This window comes from Colius striatus, chromosome 8 (assembly GCF_028858725.1).
Source record: "Colius striatus isolate bColStr4 chromosome 8, bColStr4.1.hap1, whole genome shotgun sequence".
NCBI lineage: Eukaryota > Metazoa > Chordata > Aves > Coliiformes > Coliidae > Colius > Colius striatus.
In genome coordinates this window covers 1121530-1144999 of record NC_084766.1, presented here as the reverse complement: position 1 = coordinate 1144999, position 23470 = coordinate 1121530, and the positions used below count along the sequence as shown (strand labels likewise).

General features: G+C 46.1%; 1 protein-coding gene across 4 annotated transcripts in view; it reads right to left on the bottom strand.

The window, feature by feature from the left end:
* Positions 1-23470, bottom strand: part of PIK3AP1 (phosphoinositide-3-kinase adaptor protein 1) — a 35711-nt gene that overhangs the window by 2951 nt on the left and 9290 nt on the right. For 3 of the 4 annotated variants that reach the window (XM_062000843.1, XM_062000844.1, XM_062000842.1), the window contains exons 3-14: positions 12198-12346; positions 11227-11371; positions 10387-10529; positions 9577-9709; positions 8621-8817; positions 7462-7651; positions 5361-5456; positions 4901-5080; positions 4046-4108; positions 2980-3185; positions 1390-1462; positions 900-1052 (exon numbers count right to left, since the gene is read on the bottom strand). In XM_062000843.1, coding sequence (XP_061856827.1) covers positions 900-1052; positions 1390-1462; positions 2980-3185; positions 4046-4108; positions 4901-5080; positions 5361-5456; positions 7462-7651; positions 8621-8817; positions 9577-9709; positions 10387-10529; positions 11227-11371; positions 12198-12346 — 1728 coding nt within the window. Of the gene's footprint in view, positions 1-899; positions 1053-1389; positions 1463-2979; positions 3186-4045; positions 4109-4900; positions 5081-5360; positions 5457-7461; positions 7652-8620; positions 8818-9576; positions 9710-10386; positions 10530-11226; positions 11372-12197; positions 12347-15250; positions 15336-23470 lie in introns of those variants that run through there. The other variant, XM_062000845.1, reaches the window with a different exon arrangement.

Genomic DNA, 23470 nt, shown 5'->3' with positions numbered 1-23470 from the left:
ATGCAGTGCCTCCCTGGCCTTGGTGAGGTAACTCTCATCATCAGCTGGTACAACCAGCAGCACTTAAGAGTGGCAAAAACTGTGTTAGGGTCTGTTCTCACCATCACACCACTGAAAGAGCCCTGAGCTGCACAGTGAACTCTGCATGCTCGTCAACATCTCTCTCACAGTTACTTGTATACAAGCCAGTGGCTCAGGGAGCTGCCTCTGGCACCTACTCTGGATGTGGGCCAGCTATATCTTGCCAAGAGCCACAAAGGCAGTAACCTCACCGGGACTCAAGTTTGCCCTTCAGAAGACCAAAATGATCTCAATGATTTCTTCAAGAATTGCTGAGTCTGCAGCAACAGCGAGAAGGCAGGGAGTTCATTTGCACAAAGTAAACCTAATCAGACCCCAAGATAACAAAAATGTACAGACTGTCCAAGTCTCTCAAGAGGTCCCAGAGTCACCAGTGAAAAATGCTGTCCTTTACTTACAGCAATTGAGGAAATGACAAGTAGAGACTGGTTCCCAGTCTGCAATGTAACCGTGCCTGCTGAGCCTCACAGCGAGGGAACATCCTTTCTCCTAGGACAGCAGCTGCCATCTACTTCCAAGAACTGAAGATGGGTGATATGCCTTCCCTGAGAAGGCTCAAGGGAACCTTTCACACAGCTTTCAGGTTCTCCTTCTGCAGAGATGCAGACACCAGATGCCCAAACCACTTGCTGCACCTGGAGTTGCTTTTACAGCTTTGAGAACAGCCAGCCTGAGGCATGCAAGGTTTGAGGTGGCAGTGTCACTACTGGGATTCAGGAACCAAAGTTCTGTCCTCTGAGCTGACTCCAGAGTCAGGCTGGGGAAGCGTTTTCCATCCAGCTTTGCTGCAGAGAGGGTAAGACTGAGAATCTGCTTACTTGTTGTGCTGGACGTGCTCTCTGTTTTCCAGTCTCCTCTCTTTAACTCGTTCTTTGGGGGGAAAACATTTCTCCTGGGGGTGTATTCATATATTCCACATTCTGGTTTCCCCAGAGTATGAGAATGTCGAATGGGTACTGTAATTTCCAAATCTGCAAGGGCAGAGGGAGAGCTCAGAAAGGCCTATGCAAGCACTGCCCCTGAGAGACAGCTTTGCACCTGAGAACAGAGTTAAACACAGTCACAAAAGAGCCATCATAACTGTACATGAATGAATCAAAACTCACTCCACAGAGGGGGCAGCCTTCTCCCAGTGTGGGCACTGAGGAGCACAGCAGCTTCCCTGTGTGCTAGCCAACAGGCTCATGGGTGTGGATATTGAAACAGCATAACCTAGCTACAGTACACATGGAGACATTTCTGCCTGAGGAGTCTATTACTACTGTTAGCTGTGTCATCATCAGAGAACATCAAACTGGGGACCATTACCTGCACTTTTGTCCTTCTTCTGCTTCTCCATCTGCCTCCTGGTTATGCTGTCCCGCAGCCGCTTCAGATTTTCCTGAAAACATGAAAGGATATTCTCCTCAGGGCTTTGGATAAAGGAGGGTGAGCAGCTTCCTCACAATACGCCATCGTATTTCAGTGAACTCTGCAAGCACACTGTAACAAAGCCTGCCAGACCTGCCTGAGGTCCAAACCATGTCAACGGGTTTTCATGTGTTCCCTTCAGAAATCCACGTGTACCTTTCAGAAGTCAAGTTCTTTTCAGATGTTCATTGTGTTTGTTAAGCTCAAGTTCGCAGAGTCACTGGCAGTTACAGATAAGCAGCACATTTGGTTCAGAACTCCCTCTATTTTCTCTTTCCACTGTGACACTGACACAGAAATGAGACTCACAACCAAGTAACTGCACAGTCCTTTCTGTACCAATGAACAGATAATTCTGACTGCAGGGACAGAGGACACACATCCCATAGCGTGGGGAACTTCAGAAAGAGGTCAGGATGTCCCCACTGAAGCAAGAGGGGACACCTAGAAATGTAACTGGGAGCAAAGTCTCTTCACCATTGTGTGCCAGCATACTGCACCTTACAGTAAGGAAAAGTGGGGGGAAAACCCAAAGGCGACTCTTCCAGCAAGGAAATATGTACATATGTAAGAGCAGGAAATCCCTGAATGGGTGGGAAAGCAGACAGAGCAGCTGCTGCACCCTGAGGCAAGATCTGGAGCAGAGACTTTGAGACCTGCTCAGGGGGCAGGGCACAGAGAACACCACTGCTACAGACACTTACTGAAGTGACACTGCATTCTTTATCGACTGAATAAGGGATTCCTCTGTTTCTGGGTAGAGAGGATCCTTCCAAGTGAGAATCAGGGGGAGAAAAGTCTTGGCTTTGCTCTGACAGCACCCAGAACAGTGGCATACAGCAGAGACCAGCATCTCAGGTGTGAGAGTAGACTGCCACAGCATGAACAAAAAGCAGCAGGCAGTGGTTTTAAAGAGGGAACCGTGAATTTTAAAAACCACACCTGCTAGTTCCACCAGTCTTGTTGTTGCTGCTGCCAGTGTAATGACTCCCTCTGCCACCCAAACACTGTGCTTCCACTACTCTCTGTTGCTAGACCTTGCCCAGCTGCAAAGAACAGGAAGTCCTGGAGCTGTCAAACACTCAGGGAGGGCCCAGACCATCTACAAGACAGGACTTTAAAGCCAATACACCATCTGGGACACAAAAGTCTCCATGGATCCAAAATGGATGGGAACTGACAAGCTAAATGTTCATCACAGAAGCCCCCTGCCAGCAGGTAGGCAGCCAACTGCATTTGGCCCAATTCCTAGGGTACAGATCTCCGAAAAGTAATAACACTACTGCAAGACAAAACAGATCTGTAAAACAGCCACTTGCTTGCATGGGCACAGCCCCTCCGTGTCAGGAGAGAACTCTGCTAGCTGGGGGACTGTGTTAGCAGCCTTCCTGCTACATTCAGAACAGACAGGTACCCACTGAACAGCTGTGCTCGTCTGTGACACCTAGAGAGAGAGCTGTGTTTCTGAGAAGTGCAGCAAGTCTGTACCTGCTGGAACCGGAAGGATTCTGATCTCTTCTTCTGGTTCAGTTGCCACTCCTTAAAATGCAGGACAGCTTCATCAACCGTGAGGATGCCCATCTTCACTTGCTCCTGCAACGTAATCAGTTGCCTCTGGCCTGGGGTTTTCATTCCAGCAAAGGGATCATATATGCTTGACTGAGACGGGTCCCTCACCGGCCTGACTACGGTCTCTGAAGAGAGAACATCACCAGAAGTATTACTGAACTGGAGGCATCTGCCCTCCTGACTGCATACAAAGAAACCCCAGCATCCTTCACACAGCAGAGATGCAAACAAGCCAATATTACAGACTGAACATTTCCCTAACCAGAAGTGTTCTGTCCTTATGCCACCCTGCTGTTTGTCAGGGCTACAAGCCCAACAGCCTTGTATGCAAATACGTCACAAGGACAGTTTCTGTTCTTAAAGACATGTAAGTGAACAGCACCAAATGTGCTCTGCTTCACCAGTGAAAAAACCCTCTCTCAGCAATGCACAAAACACAGCTTTCACGGTGGCAGGCACAAAGCTCTGTCCTTCCCAGGTAACCTGTGGGTGCAACTCCAGAAACAGAGAGGTGAAAACTCATCCTACTGACAGCGTGCCTTTGTAACTCATTTACAACATCATGAGTTCCCAAGCATGAGATAAAAGCTCAGACGTGGCTCCTGGCATTCTGGTACTGCACAGGATAAGAGGTGAAAGAATAACGGCATAGTTTTGGAATTGCAGAGGTCAATGGCAAAGGGTTCACTAAAGGTTAGATCCCAGGAAATAATGATCAGCAGGCAGGGCTTCAGTGATCATTACCATCCAGACTGAGGATAAACTCCACAACAGTATATGACAAAATGGTAGCCCCCTCACACTCTGCAGCTATAAAAAGTTTCCAATGCCACATAAGGTCAGAAAGGCTGGGTCACTCATGTGGAACTATTATCCCCAGAGCCTCATAAAACAGGCTCCTGTCACATTTTATACAAATGAAGCTACCTCAGCAGATTTGCCTTTGGATTACTGGAAAGATTCTCAAGGTGAACTTCTGACTTACCTTTCTTAACCTTTCCTCTAGGGACATAGAGGTTCTCAGGTCTTTGAGCTTTCTGTGCAAAAACTGTAAAACAAACATTCTTTAGATCTGCATCTCATGAAGACAGAAATAGCAAGGACAAACATGGGAAGCATGTACAACTCTGCACTGCATTACAGCTCCTGTTACCCTACTAAGTCCATTGAAGAAAGCAAGATAAGGAGTCATACATCAGAACTCCTCTTCTATTGACCTCAAATAATTTAGCTCAGCCACCTTCAAGTGAAATCCGGACATGCTTTCACCACAGTGCTGTCACAGGGGGAAGGAGTCACTGCAATCACCTTCCCACACCTTACTGTAGTTCTTGTTACAATGTTTGTGAAATAAGACCAAGATTTCCAAAACTGCCTAACAAGCTAAGAGGCACAATCTTTTTCCATTTCAATTAAGCCTCACCTCAGCAGGAGGCATTGAGGTATGGAATCATGTCCTGTACAAATGCTATTGAATCAAGGTCACCATTACAGAACAGCAATGTCTCAATGTATCAGCTCGATTGTGTCCCTATAGTATCAGGATCCTTCCTGTTTAGTTGGATTTGTTTACACTGTTTGGGGCTAATTTGTCATCCTGCTGCTCTCATTAAGAGCAAGGTCAGGCCAAGACCTCAGGATATAACTTCCCCCCGTTTTGAAACTAGGCAGAAGATGAAAAACAGGCCTGAAGCTGGATCTGAAAGGTAGACCAGCTCCAGAGCCCAATAAACCAGGGGTCTCCAAGCTACAGCGATTTACTTGGCATTCATTCAGCCACTAGAGCCCACGTCAAGGCCGTTGTACAGCTCTACAGTTCAGGTACTGGTACCCAACTCACTCTTGGAGATGTACAATTCATTGTCTGGCTGCGGAGAGCTGGACTCTGGTCTTGGGACAGGAACTGGAGGTCTGCTAGCCATTTCCTGGGGAAAATTGTCTTGTTCCACTGAGTAGTACACATCCTCACCGTACCGCTGGCTAACTCCTTCCTCGGACTCTGGCACATCCATGTTGCTGCCTACAACAGAGTGGAGTTTGTCAGAAAAACAAGCTGGCTGCTTTGCTGTGCCTGCACTCACTGCTAGGCAGGGACTGGAACTGGAAATCCCTTCTCTTTGTGAATTCATCTCAGGAGCAGCCTTTTCTGTTGTGCCCCATTTGTACCCATTAAGGCAAAGCTGTCCTTGTCAGTCAGTGTGGACTAGCTCCTATCCTTAACAGATCAAGGAGAAATCTCAGGTTCCATTTAAACTCTTTAGCTGTGCTCCCTCCATCCCCTCTCTCCAAACAGGTCTCACCTTCTAAAAACTTGCGGAGCATTGAGTCTTTGGTAGTAAGAGAAACCTCATCTCCAGCAGCTGCAGTGTCTGGTGTAGAGCGAAGCATCTCCACGTCTGAAAACAAAGAGAAGGACGAAGCCGTTCATTATGCCCCCCAACACGTGAGACCGTGTCGCATGACAAGAGTTATGTACCATTTCTGACTGGACCTTTTGCTTGTGGTGAAAATCAGGAGGAACCCAAGCAGTTGACATTTGCCTCAAAAATGGGCTCTTGCAAGGTTGAGTCCGCTCTGCACAATCTTTGCCAGCTGCCTGGTGCTTGCGCTTGAGGGTGACTAACATTGCTCTTTGAGGAGTTCTGACAGAGCTCCAAGCAGGCAGTAAGGATTACTGTGCTGGCCAGGTGAAGGCTTGAGCCTCTGCACAGTGCTCCCAAGAGGTCAGACTGAGTGGAAGCTCTGTGACTTGGCAAAACAAGACATGGAGGGCAATTTGCCCACAACACAGAAGACAGTATTTGTTTTGTTATTGGATACAAGTCAAAACAGCTGGCTGAGTTAATTAGCTGGACTGGAGGGCGTGTAGAGGGTCAGATGATCATTTAGCTTTGAGAAAGGAGTGACAACAAACAATAAGACACTTTGTTAAGTCAGTGTTTGGACATCACAAGTTATATTTTTAAGAAAGACTCAGCCTCACTGCAACCCTAAAAATAAAATAAACCCTTAGGCAACCATGCTCCTGAAAACATCAGAACCAAGAGTGATGCCAGTGGAGAGCTGAGGCTCACTGGTGTAAGTGAATGGTTGAGGCACACTGTGAAATATCTATTACTATGTGAACAAGATGGTTCAGGTTAATGAAAGAATATGAAGTATTTTTTCTAGAAATGCCTTTTAATATTTGCTGACCTTTCCCTTCCTTTCCTGCAAAGCTGAGGAGATGATGGGAATGGGCTAACAATACATTAGTAAGAGTTTGTTTTGTTAGACTGTCGTGGGGATTTCTTAAACAACAATTGTCAGAGATCCACTGACAGTCATGTGAATGCACCCAACCTGACCCTCACCTCCCAGGAAACCCTCCAGCACAGCCACAGCAGCAGCTCTGCAGTAACCCTGCAGTCAGTGCCCAATCATGTGCTGCTGGAGCCAATCTGCTCCCCATCAAGCCCATACAACACCCACTTCAGTATTGCTGCACCACATGGAAGCAGGGATTTGACACGTGAGCATCATAAAGAGTCAGTGCTACAGACCTCTAGCTTTCTGTAGAGCCATTACTCCACATTGCAGCCACCTTGACTATTCTTAACATAGCTTTTAGAAATGAACCTTTAGCAAACACAGGCCTAGAGGAAAGCCACTGCATAATGGACTGGAGGCAGAACAGAACGTGACAGGTGTGCAAAGTTCCTTTCATTCTCTGTGGAGGGAACAGTATTTTCCCAGTTTTGGCAGTGCTCTGCAGGGTTACTAAACCAGCAGTGCTGGAATACACTACAGGGTTTGTTTTCTATCACGTAGTCAATGTAGTCAAATCCGTCAACTAATCAGCTCTTCTTAGAAGACGATTCCCACCTCACTACCCTCTTGCAGACAGGCCTGTCTTGCATAGAGAGGAGCCCTAACACCTCACCCATGTACCAAAGCTGAAGGGAAGCTCAGCTTTGTCAGTGACACCTTCTGTCCCACCTGCTGCATAGCTGGCTGGTGAGGCAGAAGCAACAAGAAGGTGGTGCCGCAAACTCTGAGTGTCACAGGAAAGGTCTCCATATTCTCCCGAGACTATTGGGGAAAGCTGGTCTGAAGGGTTAGTGAGAAGAGAGGCAGCAGTTCTCAGATGTCTCCATTGTCCATTTTTGCTATTCAGCAACTGTTTGTTACAGTGAGTGACACTGACAAATGTTAAGTGACATCTACGTGCAACCTGCACCAACCTGCAGCATACCCTGGGAAAGAGCCTTAGCAAGAGAGATCAGCTTAGGCCTCTTGGACAGGGGCTCTGAGCAACCTGAACTGGCTGAAGATGTCCCTGTTCATTGCAGGGGGGTTGGACAAGGTGACATTTAGAGATCCCTTCCGACCCAAACCATTCTGTGACTGTGATATACATACACAGATCTTCCGGGGCACTGGGGACAAATCCAGCCATGGATTCATAGAGCTCTTCATCGGAGCCAGGATTCAAGGAACACTTCATTAACAGATCAGTGGACAGATGAGCCATAGACTCATAAACGGAGTCATCCTCCTCGCCTTGCATCAGCTCTTCCTTAATGTGACTCTTCAGCATATCTGCAGTTTCCTGGAGAGGCAGGAGGGCAAGAAAATAAACGTTCAGGTCTTGTTTAAATAAAGAATCTGGAGGATCAAAGCAAGCAGAATACATCTCACTCTCCCAGCACTAATGGAAAAAATCTGCTAAAAGCAGCCCATTCCCAAAGCCAAAGGCTTCTCAGAGGAGCCTGAAGGAGTTAAATCCCCACCACAGCTGTCTGGGCCCAGCCTTCAGGATCTGTGCTGGAATAACTGGGAAAGAAGGTGAAACAAATTGGTGCTGACACATTCTGAATAGCCAGTTACAGCCTCTCACCTTTCAATTTCATGTCATACCTGATGTCTGCAAACTCCTAGAACGTCAACAAAGCTCATCCTAAAAACACAAATGCTTTCAAAGGCTATTTTGGTTAAGCAGAGCTGACCATAAGGGGAAAAGCTTGCTGCATGTGAAACACTTACAAGAAAGCAAAGTTTTAGCTTTGGTGTAGATTCTGTTTCAATTTCTTGGCCTCAGCAGCAGCACATAACAGGCAGAGTGGGAGTTCACAGACTCTTTGCTGTGAGATTAACAGGAAACCTCACAGCAGGCAGCTGTTCATGAAATACATGTAACTGTCTCCTACATTTGCTACAGAGCTGGGGGTGTGTGCAGACTGGGAAAGAAGGGCAGATCTTCACCAAACCATGCAAGGGAGCAAAATGCAAAGCTTCATCTCAGCCTGCTCCCCGAGCCCCAGCTATGTCACAAGCACACAGTCTTTTTGACCAGTTGCAGCAGTACAAGATATTCTTCTTCCCCAGTTCCAGAGATGCAGCCAACTCTCCAGCCTGGAAGCTTTCAGCGTGGCTGATGTCTGTCTTTGATATCCTACCACAGCACATTGTGCTCTTTATCACCCCATCACTCCTGCCCCAACACTACCAAGTGCCAAGCCTGATGCCGCTGGCCACATCTGCTGTGGGACCATGCAGGAGGACTGCTGCTTCCTCTTACCACGTATTCATCAATGAACTGGCGGAGGTCCTTAAAGCCGTGCTTCTCTGCTATGGTGTTTGGATAGTGCCCGTCTTTGTTGGCCACACTGTAGGCCTGCAGCGCTCCAGGGCACGTAAGCAGCAAGGCTGTGAGGTTCTTCAGCCCGTATCTTGCAGAAAAGTGAAGCAGCGTTGGCAACTCCTCATCTCTCTGATCTGAGAGAACAGCAGCCCGTTAGAATCTGAGTTTCTCTTTAGCACCAACAAAGCCAGCAGGCAAGGAATAAAATGCCCAGCAAACACACAGACCAAAGCAGGTGTGAAAGCCCTGAAAACCACATACACACTACATGTTTTAGTTTCAAACCAAAGCCAATTCTGTACAAATTAACTGAGGAATCTGGTGCATCTGCAGGCTTAAGTCCTATGATCTTTAGCAGAGGATCTGGCACTGTATTAGCTTAATGTACACAGGATCACACATTTGCAAGGACCTCTTAGATCGTCTCTTCAGTAAGATCCAGTCGCTGTAGGGCAACCACAATCCAATTGCTGAGTGCCCACTGTGCACCTTAGAGCAAAGTCACAGGTTTGGGGCAAAAGGACTGGGCTGGGGAGAAATGCCACATGGGACAGGGAGAACGAGGAAGGAAATATGGGAGGCATTTTGAGAAGCATCATCTTTTCATGTTGGTTGTGTTTGAAGCTGTCTACACAGCTACAACTGTCACAGTGCAAGAAGTGAGACTGATGCATGCAATAACAAAAGTCACCTGTCCCTTCCCAACCTCTACCATTCTATGAACTGACAATTCTCCTTCTATAGGCATCATCAGAAATGCATCTTCCTGGCTGAGAGGCAAGGTTTTTGAGCCAGCCTGTGCAGGTACCACACGTTGCAGTGTTATGGTACTGCAAGGTGAAACAACTGATACAGATGAAGTTTCAAAAGGGAACAAAAGTCTTTCAACTTACTTGCTGTCATATCTTCTTCTTCCAGCTGGTTGATTCCAAACAGGTGCAAGCCACTGGCAGGAATGTTCTTCTTGAGTGACTCAGTCAACAGCTTGTCCAGGGCTTCTATGCTGTAGGGTACGATTTTAAAGGCCTAGAGATAAATGGAAAGTGATTTTGTTTGGAGAAGCGTGGAAGGTGTTTCCTTATTTAGCACATATCAGAAAACAGTAGGTATAAACACTAAAGGTAGCAATGTTCAGGTCAAGCAAAAAACATGAATAGCTTCCTGGTGCAGAAACAGACTATCGTTAATCTGAGGGGATGAGAGCTCTACACTCCACAAAAAGACTGAGTACAATGAGAAAGTCACTCATGCAACTGGAAGCACAGAAAATTTACTTCTTCCTTCCCTGAAAGGTATAATCTTACTCAAACTTCCAATGAGGAGTCACTCCTGCACCAAGTATGAACTAGTCCATTTTTAATTGTCCAGGTGTGCACTCTGGGTTCAGCTGTTGGACTGGTTCTTAGCCAAAGACTGGGAAGTCCCATCATTCCCACCTTCTCCAGTCATCCAGGTCTCAACATGAGTGTAGAGTCACTGCATTTTTTTGTTAGTTTTTGATAGCCAGTTATTCGCTCCACAGACAGAAAAAGCACTACTGCTTTGACTAAAAGAGAATGCTAAGGTTCTGGGAAAACCCCCAAACAACCTTGCATTTCAACATTTCAGAAGAGCTACTTCGTGGCAAGCACTTTTGCTTATGTCTGCTTGTCTAATCTCTTTAAGAGCTGGTTTCCACAGCAGCTGTTTGCTGGAGTCATTACCTGGCACATGAACTCTACTGGGTTGGCTGCATTAGCCAACAGACTGCTGATTTCCTCCATGTCTGTATGATAGGTGACACTTGCTTCTCCCACCATCAAGTCCCCGGAATATATCTGCAGAGGCACTGTCCCAGAGGTCAAATCTTTGAAAAGACAGAGAAGAAGTCACTGTTAAGAGCAAACAATGGGAATCAAATACCCTGAGGACAGAAGTTTGGAGAAGATGCCAGCTGATCACACAAACAGTTTCTGCTTTGTCTGGAGCAGTCTCTAAACCCGGCTCTTCAAAAGGAGGGACCAAAGTAGATTAAATAAAATCATGCTTGGAAACTACCGTCAATCTGTAAGGCTCTGAAATCTTGCCCCTCCAGTTTAGCGAGCCTAAAGTTTAGACACCACACAGTTTTGTAAATGTGGACATCTAGAGTGACAGAACATTTCCAAATTAAAAGACAAGTCAGCTCTGATCACAGAGGGATCATCACACACCAAGCACAGGCTGTTACAGTCATGCAGTTATTTACTGGCACTTCTCTTGGTGCCCTGCCAGTGCTAATGTGGTGGTGGTGAAGTTCAAAATGCTTTACAAGCTGCAGTCTGCTCACAGAACTCCCACTGAGGTGCTTCCAAACTGCAACCCTGTCCACTGCTTAGCCCCCAAAAGCAGCAGCCTATCCCATTCTTCGTCACAAAAGTATCACAGATGAAAATGCAAGTTCAACATTTCCCAGCCACAAGTTTTCCTGCTTCCCAACCCTTATCCCTCTGACACTCTTCAGGACAGGTAGGTTATGATAGAAAAGAAGAACTGAGGGGAGGAGAGAACTCATCTGAGCTTACTTGGAGCCTCCAAGGAGATGGTGTACTCATTCTCCATCTCAGCCAGCACACGCACAGATGATGCATTCTCTGGAAAGAATTCGACTTCAGTTTTCACCTCACCATCTAGTTTACATTTCATGATGATATAAATTGTTGTCTGCACCTAGGAGAAAAGGCATTACAACACGCAAGGTCACAACACAAGAATACTTACTGTGTTAAGGCCCTTTTCTAGAGATTTTGTTGCCATTGCAACAAACACAAACTATCAGCTGTCGTTTTCACAGTCCTGAATGGTTATCAGCAGCATCTGTCAGTCATGGAGTGACTGGGCAGGTGGTTTTGTTCCAGCTTGCACCAGCATAAATACTGATCAAACTCCAGATTAATAAACTGATTAAAACTTGATTTATAACATTATTTCATTTAAAATCTATCAGCCTCTTCCCTCAAGTCTCAAACCTATGAGGTCTCTTCCCCCCCACTCTAAACAGAAACAAGGAAAGAAAATTACTCTTGTTTCCATCTGAGGGGATGCTACACTAAGAAATGCTGGTTTTCAGAAAGGAAGCCATGATACAAGATCTTCACAGTCACTTGCAGGACATGCACCAGAACTGTCCTATTAGACTGCATCCAGGTTTTGGAGTTAATTGGTTCATTACAACCACTGTGCTCCACTTGCCACCCCTAAACCTCACCAGAAAGCAAGATGGGAAGTCAAGAGTGTTGCCTCGAGGCACACAAGACTACCTGTCAATAAGTGACGTAAGACAACAGTGGGCACTGCATGGCACAGATGTATTTCTGGGCCTAGAGAACAGAGCTCATGAAACAGAGACACTGAACACAGGGGCCTGAGAGAGAAGGCGACAGAACAGGAGTTAGGGACTAATTGCCAGGCCTGTAAAGGTGTCCATCACAGAGCAGCATAAGGGGCTGCACCAGCCCACAGTAAGAATGTAGCCCAAGGAGTGGACATACAGTACCCCACACCGTATGCGGTCAGGCTGCACCACCGGATGGTTCCCACTGCTCTTGGATGATCCGTGTTCTTCACTCATGGCAAGTCTCTGGGAGCAAACTGGGTTCTTCTCGTCTTCAGTTTCTGTATCAGTCACAGAGTCACAGCCTGAGTCTAAAACAAAGCATACAGAGTCCTGTTACATCCCTTCCCCTTGCTGAAAATGCATATCACACAATCCATCCCGAGAAACAGCCAGGGAGGACGTGGGGTGGAACTTGCTATTCTTCTCAAAGTAGCGCTCCGAAAAGGGGATCTGGTTGAAGAAACAGAAACTACAGAGCTTCCTCTTTTTTTTTTTTTCCCTTAAGAGGATTGTTGGGGAACATTCACAAAGTCACCAGAGTAGCACTGAAGGCGCTTACAAAACAAATGGCAATTCCCCGCTGATGAAAGGGACAGAGACTCCTCACGTTAGACAGGAAAATTAGCATGTCAGTGTCTACCAGAAGCGCAGTCAGCAGCTGGGCTCACCGACTCCAGCTCTCTTCTGAGTACCCTGTAGGATGGGCAGCAGCCTTCAGTCTTCCTCTCAAAGTAAATGAAGAAAACCAACTTCTCTTTCATTTCAGTAATATCTTTAGTTTTCTGGATCCTGCTTATGTTGCTCAGCCCTGCTCCCACGTTCATTGCTGTTGTCAACAAAACACAATGAGGCAGTAGCCTGAAGGGATCCTGTTCCTCCAGCAAGAACTATAAGCTCTTGCATACACGGCTGAAATGGAACTGTTGAATCTTTCAGTTGAAGAATAACAGTACTCTACCCAAACAGATCCAAGAGTAGGCGTAAACACAAGTAACCCTACAACCTGTGTGTCCAAAACCGCGTTCTCATTACTGTTTCCCAGGAAGAGCATGGATATTGATGGGAGAGCAAACAAACTGAACTGGTATCACTGGCAGCAAGAATTAAAATAGATGACAGGTCTCTTGCCCCTGCCAGGAAATACTTTTCCCAACTACAGAAAGGAAACAACAGATGATTCTGCATCTACTTAGTAGAGAGCACTTTCTTATCTAGTTTCTACCTCTGATTCACACCTTTTTCCCCTGTCTCACGAAACAGATTATTTACTAGGTAAAATCTCAGATTTGGACTGGCAGAGACTTTGTATTAGTAAGAAAATTTCTACTTAAAATGCTAAGTCCTGGCAAGAAAGATCTAAGCGACCAAACACACTCCAGCATCCATACAGTGAAGCTGCCAGCAGCACAGGTTTTATTCGGAATCCTCCATCCTTTGGGTACGTCAAGTTTCCACAAAACAAGAGGCCAAAGTTATTAAAGAAGGCTTCTTTCCAGAGTTCATGTCCTGCCAGCTTCAAACAGTGAGGCTAGGAGTCAGTCAGGAATTTAAATCCAGACCTCTTCATTACCATTATTACCAAAGACTTCAGCTTGGGACATTGGAAATTCTTTGTCATGCATATTTTAAAGATACACATGTGCTGTACATTTAAATACATTTTATTCATTATATCAGTGCAACTTTGCTTTCAGCAGACAGGTTTTAAGTTAAAAATGTTAGCAAATCATGCAGCTGAATTTTTTGTCACAAACAGTGGTGCACATACACTTAACTCTAAGTATGTGAATCACTCCCTGTGGAGAGTAAGCCTGCTCACATGAGTACAAGTAGATTGCTGCTTCAATGTTTGCTGTAGAAATAGCAGAGCCAAACATTTGCAGCTCTGTAAAGTTCAAGTAAGGCATCACCACCAACATCAACACATATTAGACAAACCTAGAATGGTACAGAGACCCGAATACTACACCAACAGAAATCTGCAGGTTTGGCTAAGAAACTACTTCAACACAGGCTATGTACTGAAGGTGGTCTTTGGGATTTCCAGAGAGTAGTGCTGTCACAGAAAATGGACCGAGGTTTTAAACTGCACAACTCAATATTTCAATTGATACTCTCCAAAGTCATCAGCTGCAAGAGCCAGCTCCCAGTTCTGGGAACCCTTCTCTCAGAGAAAGGCAGACTGCTCCCACCTGCGAGTGTCAGGCTGCCCAGCTGCACAGGAGGAAATAAAGCACTGCTCCCACGTTCTTTCCTCACATAGTGGCTATCACATGAGGCATTTGACATGTGCAGAGCAAGACACCATGGCTTTTGGAGAGGAGGAAAAGAGGCAACTGCTACTAGAACAGTTTCTCTGTAATCTCTGCTGGTTGTTTCCAGTCTGACTCAATGAGAAAGACTCAACTCACCACAGCAAAGAGAGAGCCAGTGATGACCAAATTACAGCAAAGCATTAATGTTCCTGCAACATATGCACAAGCTGGCACCTGCCAGCATCCTGATACTATGGGCATCATCCCACCCCAATACAGAACCATTAGTGTGGTAATTTGTACCTCACTTACCTACAAAGCCTAAAGCTGTGGTCTACAGTGAGCAAGGATAAGAGGGAAGCAAGGAGAGAACAAGCCTCCTGGTCTCTTTGCTTTACCAATGTTAACTGATACTAGAATAAATCAGTAGATAAAGAACAATTTGAGCTCTGAAGAGTTTCTGGCAATGGCTAATCCTGTCTTGCACTTCTTCTTTCTCAACAGAGCTGACTGCCCAGAGGTCATATGTTAGGTAATACAGGAAAAAGCAAGCAGTGTTAATCAGTAATTGTATTAACAGCTGATGGAACAGGCACTTGGACTTTCAGGTATGAATTATTCATTGTTTTTTTCATTCAGAAAATTCTGAATTTGCAACTTAGCAACTTCCCACATCAGCAGTGAAACCATGCCTTGGTCATCCTCTACATTCCAGTCACATGCTACTGACTTGTGAACATGCAAGCATCAGGAGAGGAAACCATCTCACTGTATTCAGTAACATCCAGGCTCTAAAGGGATGTGTTGTTAGATCAGGCTCCCCACTCACTAGGATACTGGAGTAATGCCAGCCATTTGTATATATAAATTCAGCAATGATATTATTGCAATGATACCCAGGCTAGAGAGGCCATCACTGAGGGAATCAACAGTCTCATTAGAAAGTTAAGGTAATACCTGAATTGAGCTTCTCCATGATCAGCTACTGTAGGTCAACAGCTCGTGGTTATAAACAGCTCTGCCTTGACTGGAGAGCCTTTCTGTTCCCCTTTAAACAAACACTACCTCAGGTCACCCTTCCCAGTCTGTAAAATACTTGTGAGAAGAGCAGCAAGGGGAGGAGATGCGGTCCAAGAAACCCAACCACATTTCCTCTTGAAGAACATGCCCCTCTCCAGGAAGTGTCAGTAGCTGAGCTACAGAGAGCAGCCCAGCACCAGCCCCTTCTTGCCTGCCCTGTCAGACGCCCCAAACAGTCACCCTGCAGAAACCCACCCCAAGGAAAAGCCCAGGGAAAACATAGGCATAGCCATGTGCTTCACGAGCCACCAGAGCTTGAAGTGGCTGCTTCACATGAGTTTCTACTTTGACCCGTTGGTGCAGAGTGCCCGTGGCTCTGTCACCCATTTCCTCCTGGCTCAGCTGGCGGGCTGTCAGCTTGGAGCCGATAGCTGTGTTTTCTCAGAAGTCAGCCCTCACACCACAGGACACGTGAACGCTCGGAAGGAGTCAGCAGCCTGTCCAGACCACTTTGCCATCCACATATCAATGCAAACAGCATGACTGGGCAATAGCTTGTCCCTACAGGTTCTGCATGGGCAGAGTACCCCCTCCCCAGCATCTGTGAACACTTCCCACTCCATCCAGGGAGCAGCTCCCCAGCCGAGACAACCAGCTTTCACAAGGCCCGGGACCTTCACCTCACTATGCCCAGAGCATGAAGGAAGGCCTTCGAGGTGAACTCCTGCTATCACCTGAATCTTGCCAATGGCAAGCCTCCTTTTCCAAGTGCAAGCAAGGATATTAAGTCTGCCAGAGCAACTCCAGGTGCATGTACCAGAAGCAGGCAGAGAACTGACAAAGTAGTCAGGCACAGCAGGGCAAGTTCTCTTCCATCGTGCAAGCCTCAGAGCTCCCGCTTTACCAAGGAGATAAACACTCAGCAGTGAAATATCTTGTGATAATCCCTCAAAACTGTTATACTATAGCAATATTTCCCCTTTCAAGAGTGGGGAGAAGCATACAGAAAAACAGTAGATGAGCAGAAAAAACACAGGAAAAGGTATGATCAAGTGTGGGACACATCCCACCTCTCTCCAACCCCTCACCCCAAGTAGTTCATCTACAAGCACAGCAACTAAAACCAGATTTTCAGTTCTACAGGGAAAGCAGTCGTTTCATTTGTCCTTTAAAGCTGGGGGTTACAACAAGCTAGCTGTCACCCTCCATCAAGGAAATGAGCTGTGTTTTACTATGCCAAGTTTTGCTCGAGCCAGTAGGTGTGCACACACTTGTGCATCTCTTAGGGAAGCTGTATCCTTAAAAAAGCACCAGTGGGTTATTAAGAGACCTGTTGACAAGACCAGTGTTGCAGCAAATTCTGAAAAGTCAGAAGGTGAGTTGTGTTTACCTTTGTAACCTACTAAGACAATATCTATCCATAATACTCAAAACCATACATCACTCCCCAGCTCCCCTATAAAGCACTCCCCATCCAAACTTCATGGAACAGGTTTCCTTTCTTATGTTTCAGGACTACAGACACGTTACTGAAAGGAGTAGAACATCTTTGCAGCACAGTGCAAGAGGCTTCCATCATCTCCATGCAAATGCAACCCAAGTGAATTAATCTGTTCACTTTCCTTGGTTCAGCATTCTCAAAGGCTGCTTCCAAGTTATTGTTTTAATTTCACCTTTGAAACAAAAAGGATTTGGGGAAAGCTGAGTCACCAAAAGTCGCCTACAATGCCAAGGGCAACTCCACGTTGCTCCTGGAAATACTGGAAAGCAGGGATGACAAAGTGGTCAACAAATACCAGACTTGGGGCACAGGAACAGGAAACTCAGCACATTAGTTCCGAGAACAGTGAGGTTAAGAAAGGAAAGTCTGAGAAGCCACAGGAGTGGAGAGGATACAGAACAGAAAGCAAGAAGAAAAAATACCAGATACTAGAAAAATGTGGTAAAATGAAAACCTCAAGCAGATGGCGAATTGGCAGAGAACAGAAAGGTAACCCACAGGATCAAAGTCCCTGTCTGTGAGAACATTCCCATCGAGAGACAAATGTCACCAGTAGCTTCCAATTGGCTGCTTAGGCTTGGGCTGTGAACAATTCTCAGCAGATGACCTTCCATGGTGCTGGAGAAGAAACATCTTCTCCCATTACCTTATAAAGCACTTGAGTACCAACACTGCTGCAGTGCTGTTACTTGCCCAGAAGAGATTTTGTTTGAGCTCAAACACACACCTCACTCAGAGACTTATCCTGGCTTAGTGAGTCTGCTGAGACTCACTAAAATATCTCTGTGTCTACCTGGGGAGAGACTGTCACAACAGACAGAGCTACAGCAGTTTTAAAATACAACTATACCCACCACAGCCCTCCTTCCCCTTCCTGTCCTTATTTTCACCAGAGGCTACGGCCCACGCAGCAGAACCAGTGGAAAAGAGCACGTCTTTGGCTGCGTCACCGAGACTCGGGACCAGGATCTCTGCTTCAGCAGCTGACAACGGAAGTGTGAGCTAAGCTGCCAGCCCCTCAACTCTACGATGAGGAGGAACACCTAGACATTTTATTCATATCTACTGCAAAGACAGTAGCTGTCAGCTCAGGAGTGAAATACAGAGTCCTCCTTATAGCACTGAGATAACACAGTTTATCTGCCCGTTGCTACTAAAAGGGTAGTCCTGTCTTCAGACAGTCTCTCCTGAAATACTACCCTTGCAGTCCAGTGCCATAACACAACATCCAGGCAGATGAAAGGTAGAGAATGAGGCAGATCACTCTTTTACCGTAGCCCATGCTAAGGTCAGTCTATGCCACTGATGATATTTTCCCCTGGGAAACTCAAGATCCAATGTTATTCTCAAGTCATTTTGGAAAAAGGCATAGAAAGTTTTCTGTGGTAATAACAGAACATCCTACCCCATGCAACCCCAGAAGCAAAGCAACTGTCCATGTGCAAAACAAAGGTCTTTGAAACAACCTGAAATCTTGTTCCACGTGTCTCTTCAGAGCTCTCTGTAAAGGACCTTTGGTTTGACCACACACTTCTGCAAAGATTTTGCAGAAACTACTTCAGCTGTTCCAAACTTAGAAGAAGCCATCAGCGATGGTCACTGAGCTCGTATTCTGAGCATTTACCTTAAAGCCTTGAAGTTCACATCAGCAGATACTTGGGCTTAGTCACTACCTGAAAGCAACCTGCAGGGATATTATCTGAACTATGAGCTACAGGGAGACATGGTTGGTATTTGACATGTGTGTGAAGTCTATCACAGCCAATGCTTCCTAACCACACCAGTTTCTGTGCTAGTTCTGGGCTATCATTCCATTGTCTCTGTGTAGAAAGCTAGTCTTCACCTATGCTAGCTCTGCCTGAATCCCATACTGGCACAAAAGACAAGCCATGAGGTGCTACTTTTAGCATGTGCAAGCTAGGACTTCAGGAAGCACCCTGATGACAAACAATGCATCCATCCTGCAGCAGGGAAGACTTTCAACCGCTCAATCCCATTTGCTACAGATGGATAAACACATTGGTGCATTTCTCTCTGTATCACTTGGGGGCTTAGTTAAAGTTTCTCTGATTGCTTTAACCAGCTCTCTGGAGCCTCTCTGTTTCCAGCATCACTCATTTATAACTACACTAACACCTGCAAGGAGGGGCTTGCTACCAGTATGCTCTCTCAACCTTAACTCCTGGGCAAGAGCGTCACGGTTTCCCCTCCCTGACAGGCAGTGAGAACCAGCCAGGCTGCAGAGCTCCCATACAATGAAGCAGACTCACTGCACCCAGAGGGCTGACTAATACCTCACCCGTTCCTCCTCAAGGAGCAGGGTCAGAGAAGTGTATCTTCTATTTCAATACAATAAACAGAGAAAAATACTGTTTTAAGAATTCACTTGATTTTGTCCCTTCAAAAGGCGGGGGGGGGAAGGAGGCAAGAGAGCAAGGGAGGACTGCAGTAGAGCAGATAAATGTGCTACCTCATGTCTTCAAGGCCTCTCCAATAAGCTGGCAGAAGTAAATGCTGGATGCAACTCTCCAAGACAGGACCACTCAGAATATATTCCTCCACAGAGCACTGAGAGACAGGAGTAAACACCAAATGGACCCCAGTTTCACATTTCTCTGTCCCTTTAGGTCTGTATATCAATTCCTGTTCCCTCCTACCTCCAGCTTGCTTCCTTTACCATACTTCTGGTAGCCAGACTCTGAAGATGCAAGCAGAGATCACAGACTTGGCACAGGCATCCACGTTCACTCTGCAGTTTCTAGAACCTCCTAGAACCTCGCTGCAAGACCTTGCAAGACCAAGTTAGGCTGACAGAGTAGTCCTAACTGAAGGGCTACCTGCCAGAAACCAACACAGCACGCCAGACAGAGTAGCTGCTCCTGTCAGAGGAACAGTTACTAATGGCACTGTACAGTACAAAGCACTCGCACCTCAATGAATTGTTGTAGGCACCTGAGATAAGATCACCACTGAACTGCACCAAAGTGTGCAGCTCTCTTACCACCTGCTGGCTTTTGTGGCTTCTAGTGAAAAGTTGCCTTTTATTTGTATTCAATGTGAGTAACATGCTTTTAAGTGGAGGAAATGAAGGAAAGAGTGTTCACAATCATCCACAAAAGCCACAGACTATTCTTCTATGTTGTGGTATTTCCTTCAGTCATTCCTCAGGACATCTGAAGTATAAGGGTAACACACTAGATAACACTGGATGTCACTGTGTTTGTATCCTGAAATGACAACACACTACAGCAGAAGGTCCTAAGAGTGCCAAGGCCCAACATGATGCTTGTCTGAGCACTCAAACAAACAATCCCTTTCCACAGAAAGACCAGTGGCCAAGGAGCTATTCCAGGAATAAAAATGTCTTTTGGCAGGAATCTCAAGAGAGATAACAAATAGGAATGTATGTATCATCAATTAACAGATCATTTATCACTAACCCCAAAGTAATAGGAAAGCAGCTCCCGCCAAACGTAAAAATTCACTGTGAATTTAGGGCTCTGGCCTTGAATGGCAGCAGTGAGCCCAAGTCAGCAAACAAATAATGACACAAGTGTCAGACTGAAGGGAACTGCCCACGTACTAACACTTCATCCCCCTGGGCTGAGACACACTTCAGAGCATCTTATGCACCTGTCATCCTGACTGCAAACTCCCAGGAGCCTGTTCCAAGGTTACTGCACAGCTTGAGTCCAGCACAGGATAGCAAAGATGATTAAGAGACCACAGCACCTTCCATTGGAGGAGGGCTGGAGAAAAGAAGACGAGGGGCTAATCTTATCAATGTTCACCTGATAGGAGGGACTGAAAAAGAGTGAGCCAGACTTTTCTTCCTCGTGCCCACTGGTAGGACAAGAGGCAATAGGCACAAACTGAAACCCGCAACTCCATCTGAACACAAGAAAACCTCTGTCACTCTGAGGGTGGTCAAACATTGGAACGGGTTACTCAGAGAGGTTGTGAAGTCCCCACTTGGAGAGATATTGAAAACCTGAGTGGACATGGCCCTGGGCAACCTGTTTTATCTGACCATGCTTGAGCAGGGAGGTTGGACTAGATGACCTCAAGAGGTCCTTTCCAACCTGAACAATCCTGAGGTTTCATTCATGGTTCCACTAGTGAGTTATCACCTCAGCAATCTCAGGCAGATGGCAATTTCCCTGGGTTTTTCCCCACAAGAGTTTGCTTGGGTACAGAAAGTTCAAAGCCACTGATTAACTAGTAAATGCCTTGGAAACATCAACTTTTAAAGCAGGAAATCTGGGGGTTTTTCACAACAACATAGGTAAGAGCTGAAACAAATTGGAGAAGCTGAAATGTCCATAATATAAACAGATGTCAACTGAGCTTTGAGAACACAGGAGGAAAAGAAAGGTCACCGACTCTCACTGTGCAGCACAGACTGCCAGCTGCCCCATGCTCACAGCACAGCATGGGGTGATACCACAAGCCAGACAAGAGGCCTTAGGTAGCAGGCTGGTCACTGCACCTTGGCTGGTGACTATACCCTGCTGGACCCGAGCTGGCTTGTATAGTGCTATCCTGAGCATTTCCACACCCTTAGCACAGTTATTACACAGCCTGAAAAGCTTCCCCACAGGGAACAGGAGCGCCTGCAAACGTAAACCTTTATGTCCTCTGTAATTTGCCAGGACTGAGAAACTGTAGAAGTAAAAATGCCTCATTTGCAAGAGAGCAAGGGTCTGTGCCAGCACACAGTTATTTCTCAGCAAGGCTAGACGAGGGCTTCCTCATTTCTGAATGTGTACTAAACTAATAACAATTAAAATAGCTTTCAGCGTGTGATGTCTGGGGGTGTCATGTTCCCATGATGCATTGAACAAACCACAGCCTAGCAGCTGCGCTAGAGGCAGCAGCTTAGCCTGAGCAGGGACAGCGTACAGGCTCTGGACACCTATATGCCCTCACTGTGTCCTGTGCTCCACTAGCTCAGGATCCAGCTATCAGGAAGCTAAAGCTCAGTCATTTTTGCACCAGGCTTAGTTTTTCAGGGTATGCTGACACTATGGTTAGAAGCACTGGTAACTGTGTCTGGAGAAAAGTACTTCCCCAAGCAAGACATCCAGACAAATCCTTTCAAATACAATCACAAACTTTCTCTGCTAAGTTCTGTAGGAATGGAGGGCTGCCTTGCTCAAGAAAACTTCACAGCCCACTCCATAGAGTGGACTTTACTGAGACCTTCTAAGGGCTCTTGACATCAAAGCCTCCATCCAAAACCCTAACAGTGAAGTCCAGGGAGCAGAGCACAGGCTGTTTTCCTCTGTGGGAGAGGTCTGCTGTCACAAACACTCTTACTTTAAGTCAGTCATACTGGGGTTTGCTGCAAGCAAACTATAAGGCAGCTGCTGGTTTTTTTTTAATCACCAACCAAAAAGAAAGTTTTCGCAGTTTCACCCAAAAAGGGAACTAGGTACACCTGGGGTTATCTTCTCTTTACAGGAAGCATCAGAATATTTGCATTCAAGGCCATTCACAAAGCTTGGTCTGTAGAACTGCACAAAGGAAGAAATCACCTAGTCATTTTTTCCCCCTCTCACACACTTTGATCCAAATACTTTTCCCATGAAACCAGCCTATCTTAAGTAGGTTCTTCCTTCACAAGAATCAGGATGACAGGGGGTGGCTTGCCAGGTCAGCTTAGCACAGCTCATTGAGTGCACCCGACATCAGAGTGCAGGCTGCTTTTTGACAAGGCTCTGCATTCGGCACACCACTGCTGACACAAAACTTGGATTTGGTGTGCTTCCCTTTGATAAAGGCAGCTTCTCTTTATAGAAGAAAGCAGTGGATCCAGAGTGGTTTCTAGCTGATCCATTCCCACATCTTTCCCCTTCCCTTCACCTCAAATTCTCTTTGATTATTGAAGCACCCAAATCAAGCAAAATGGGTGAAAGCCTCTCAATAGTAGGGGTCCACTTGTCTACCTGAAACCTCCCACTAGATCCAAGGAAGGACTGAGATACTCGTGCTTCCCGCTCCACCCTCAGCCCAGGGAGCAGGAGTCCTTCTGCCCTGTGGTGTGCTTTGGGCACTCAGAATGCAGCAAGCCTAAGAGACTGGGGAGAGCTGGCTCTGAGAAAAGATCTCAGGATCAACATCCCTTTGTACTCACACACACTCTTCAGCTACACTAGGACTTACTCCTACTCTGGCCTAAAAATCACTCTAACAGTCCTAGGACATGGTAAATAAAACCAGTAAGGCTAGTAATGTTATATCAAATCAACAAAATATCAGTGCTGTGCTCTAGAGCCAAGTTTGGAGGAAAATAGTAACTAAAATTTTACTTTTGTCAGAAAGTGTCAGTAAAGCTAATTTAGACTCCTGTCAGTTTTACCTTTCAGCATGCAAAAGCTCAGCCACTGTTTTCTGTCCCCTTCCAGGCTGAAAGCAAAGGAGGTTATCCTTTGGGAAACCAAGATGTTTCACAGGTGTTTCAAAGGGAGATGCAAACTTTTGTTCAAGCAAGTTTAGTAGGAAACATCTGTTGTGACCTGGTTACCTGAGAATGTCACCTTCAGCACAGTCCCAAGGTCACAAAGAACACTACAACTATAAGTATGGCAGCACTTAAAAACACCCCGACCAGCATGACTCAACCGAGCTCTCCACCTTAATTTCAACAGAAACTA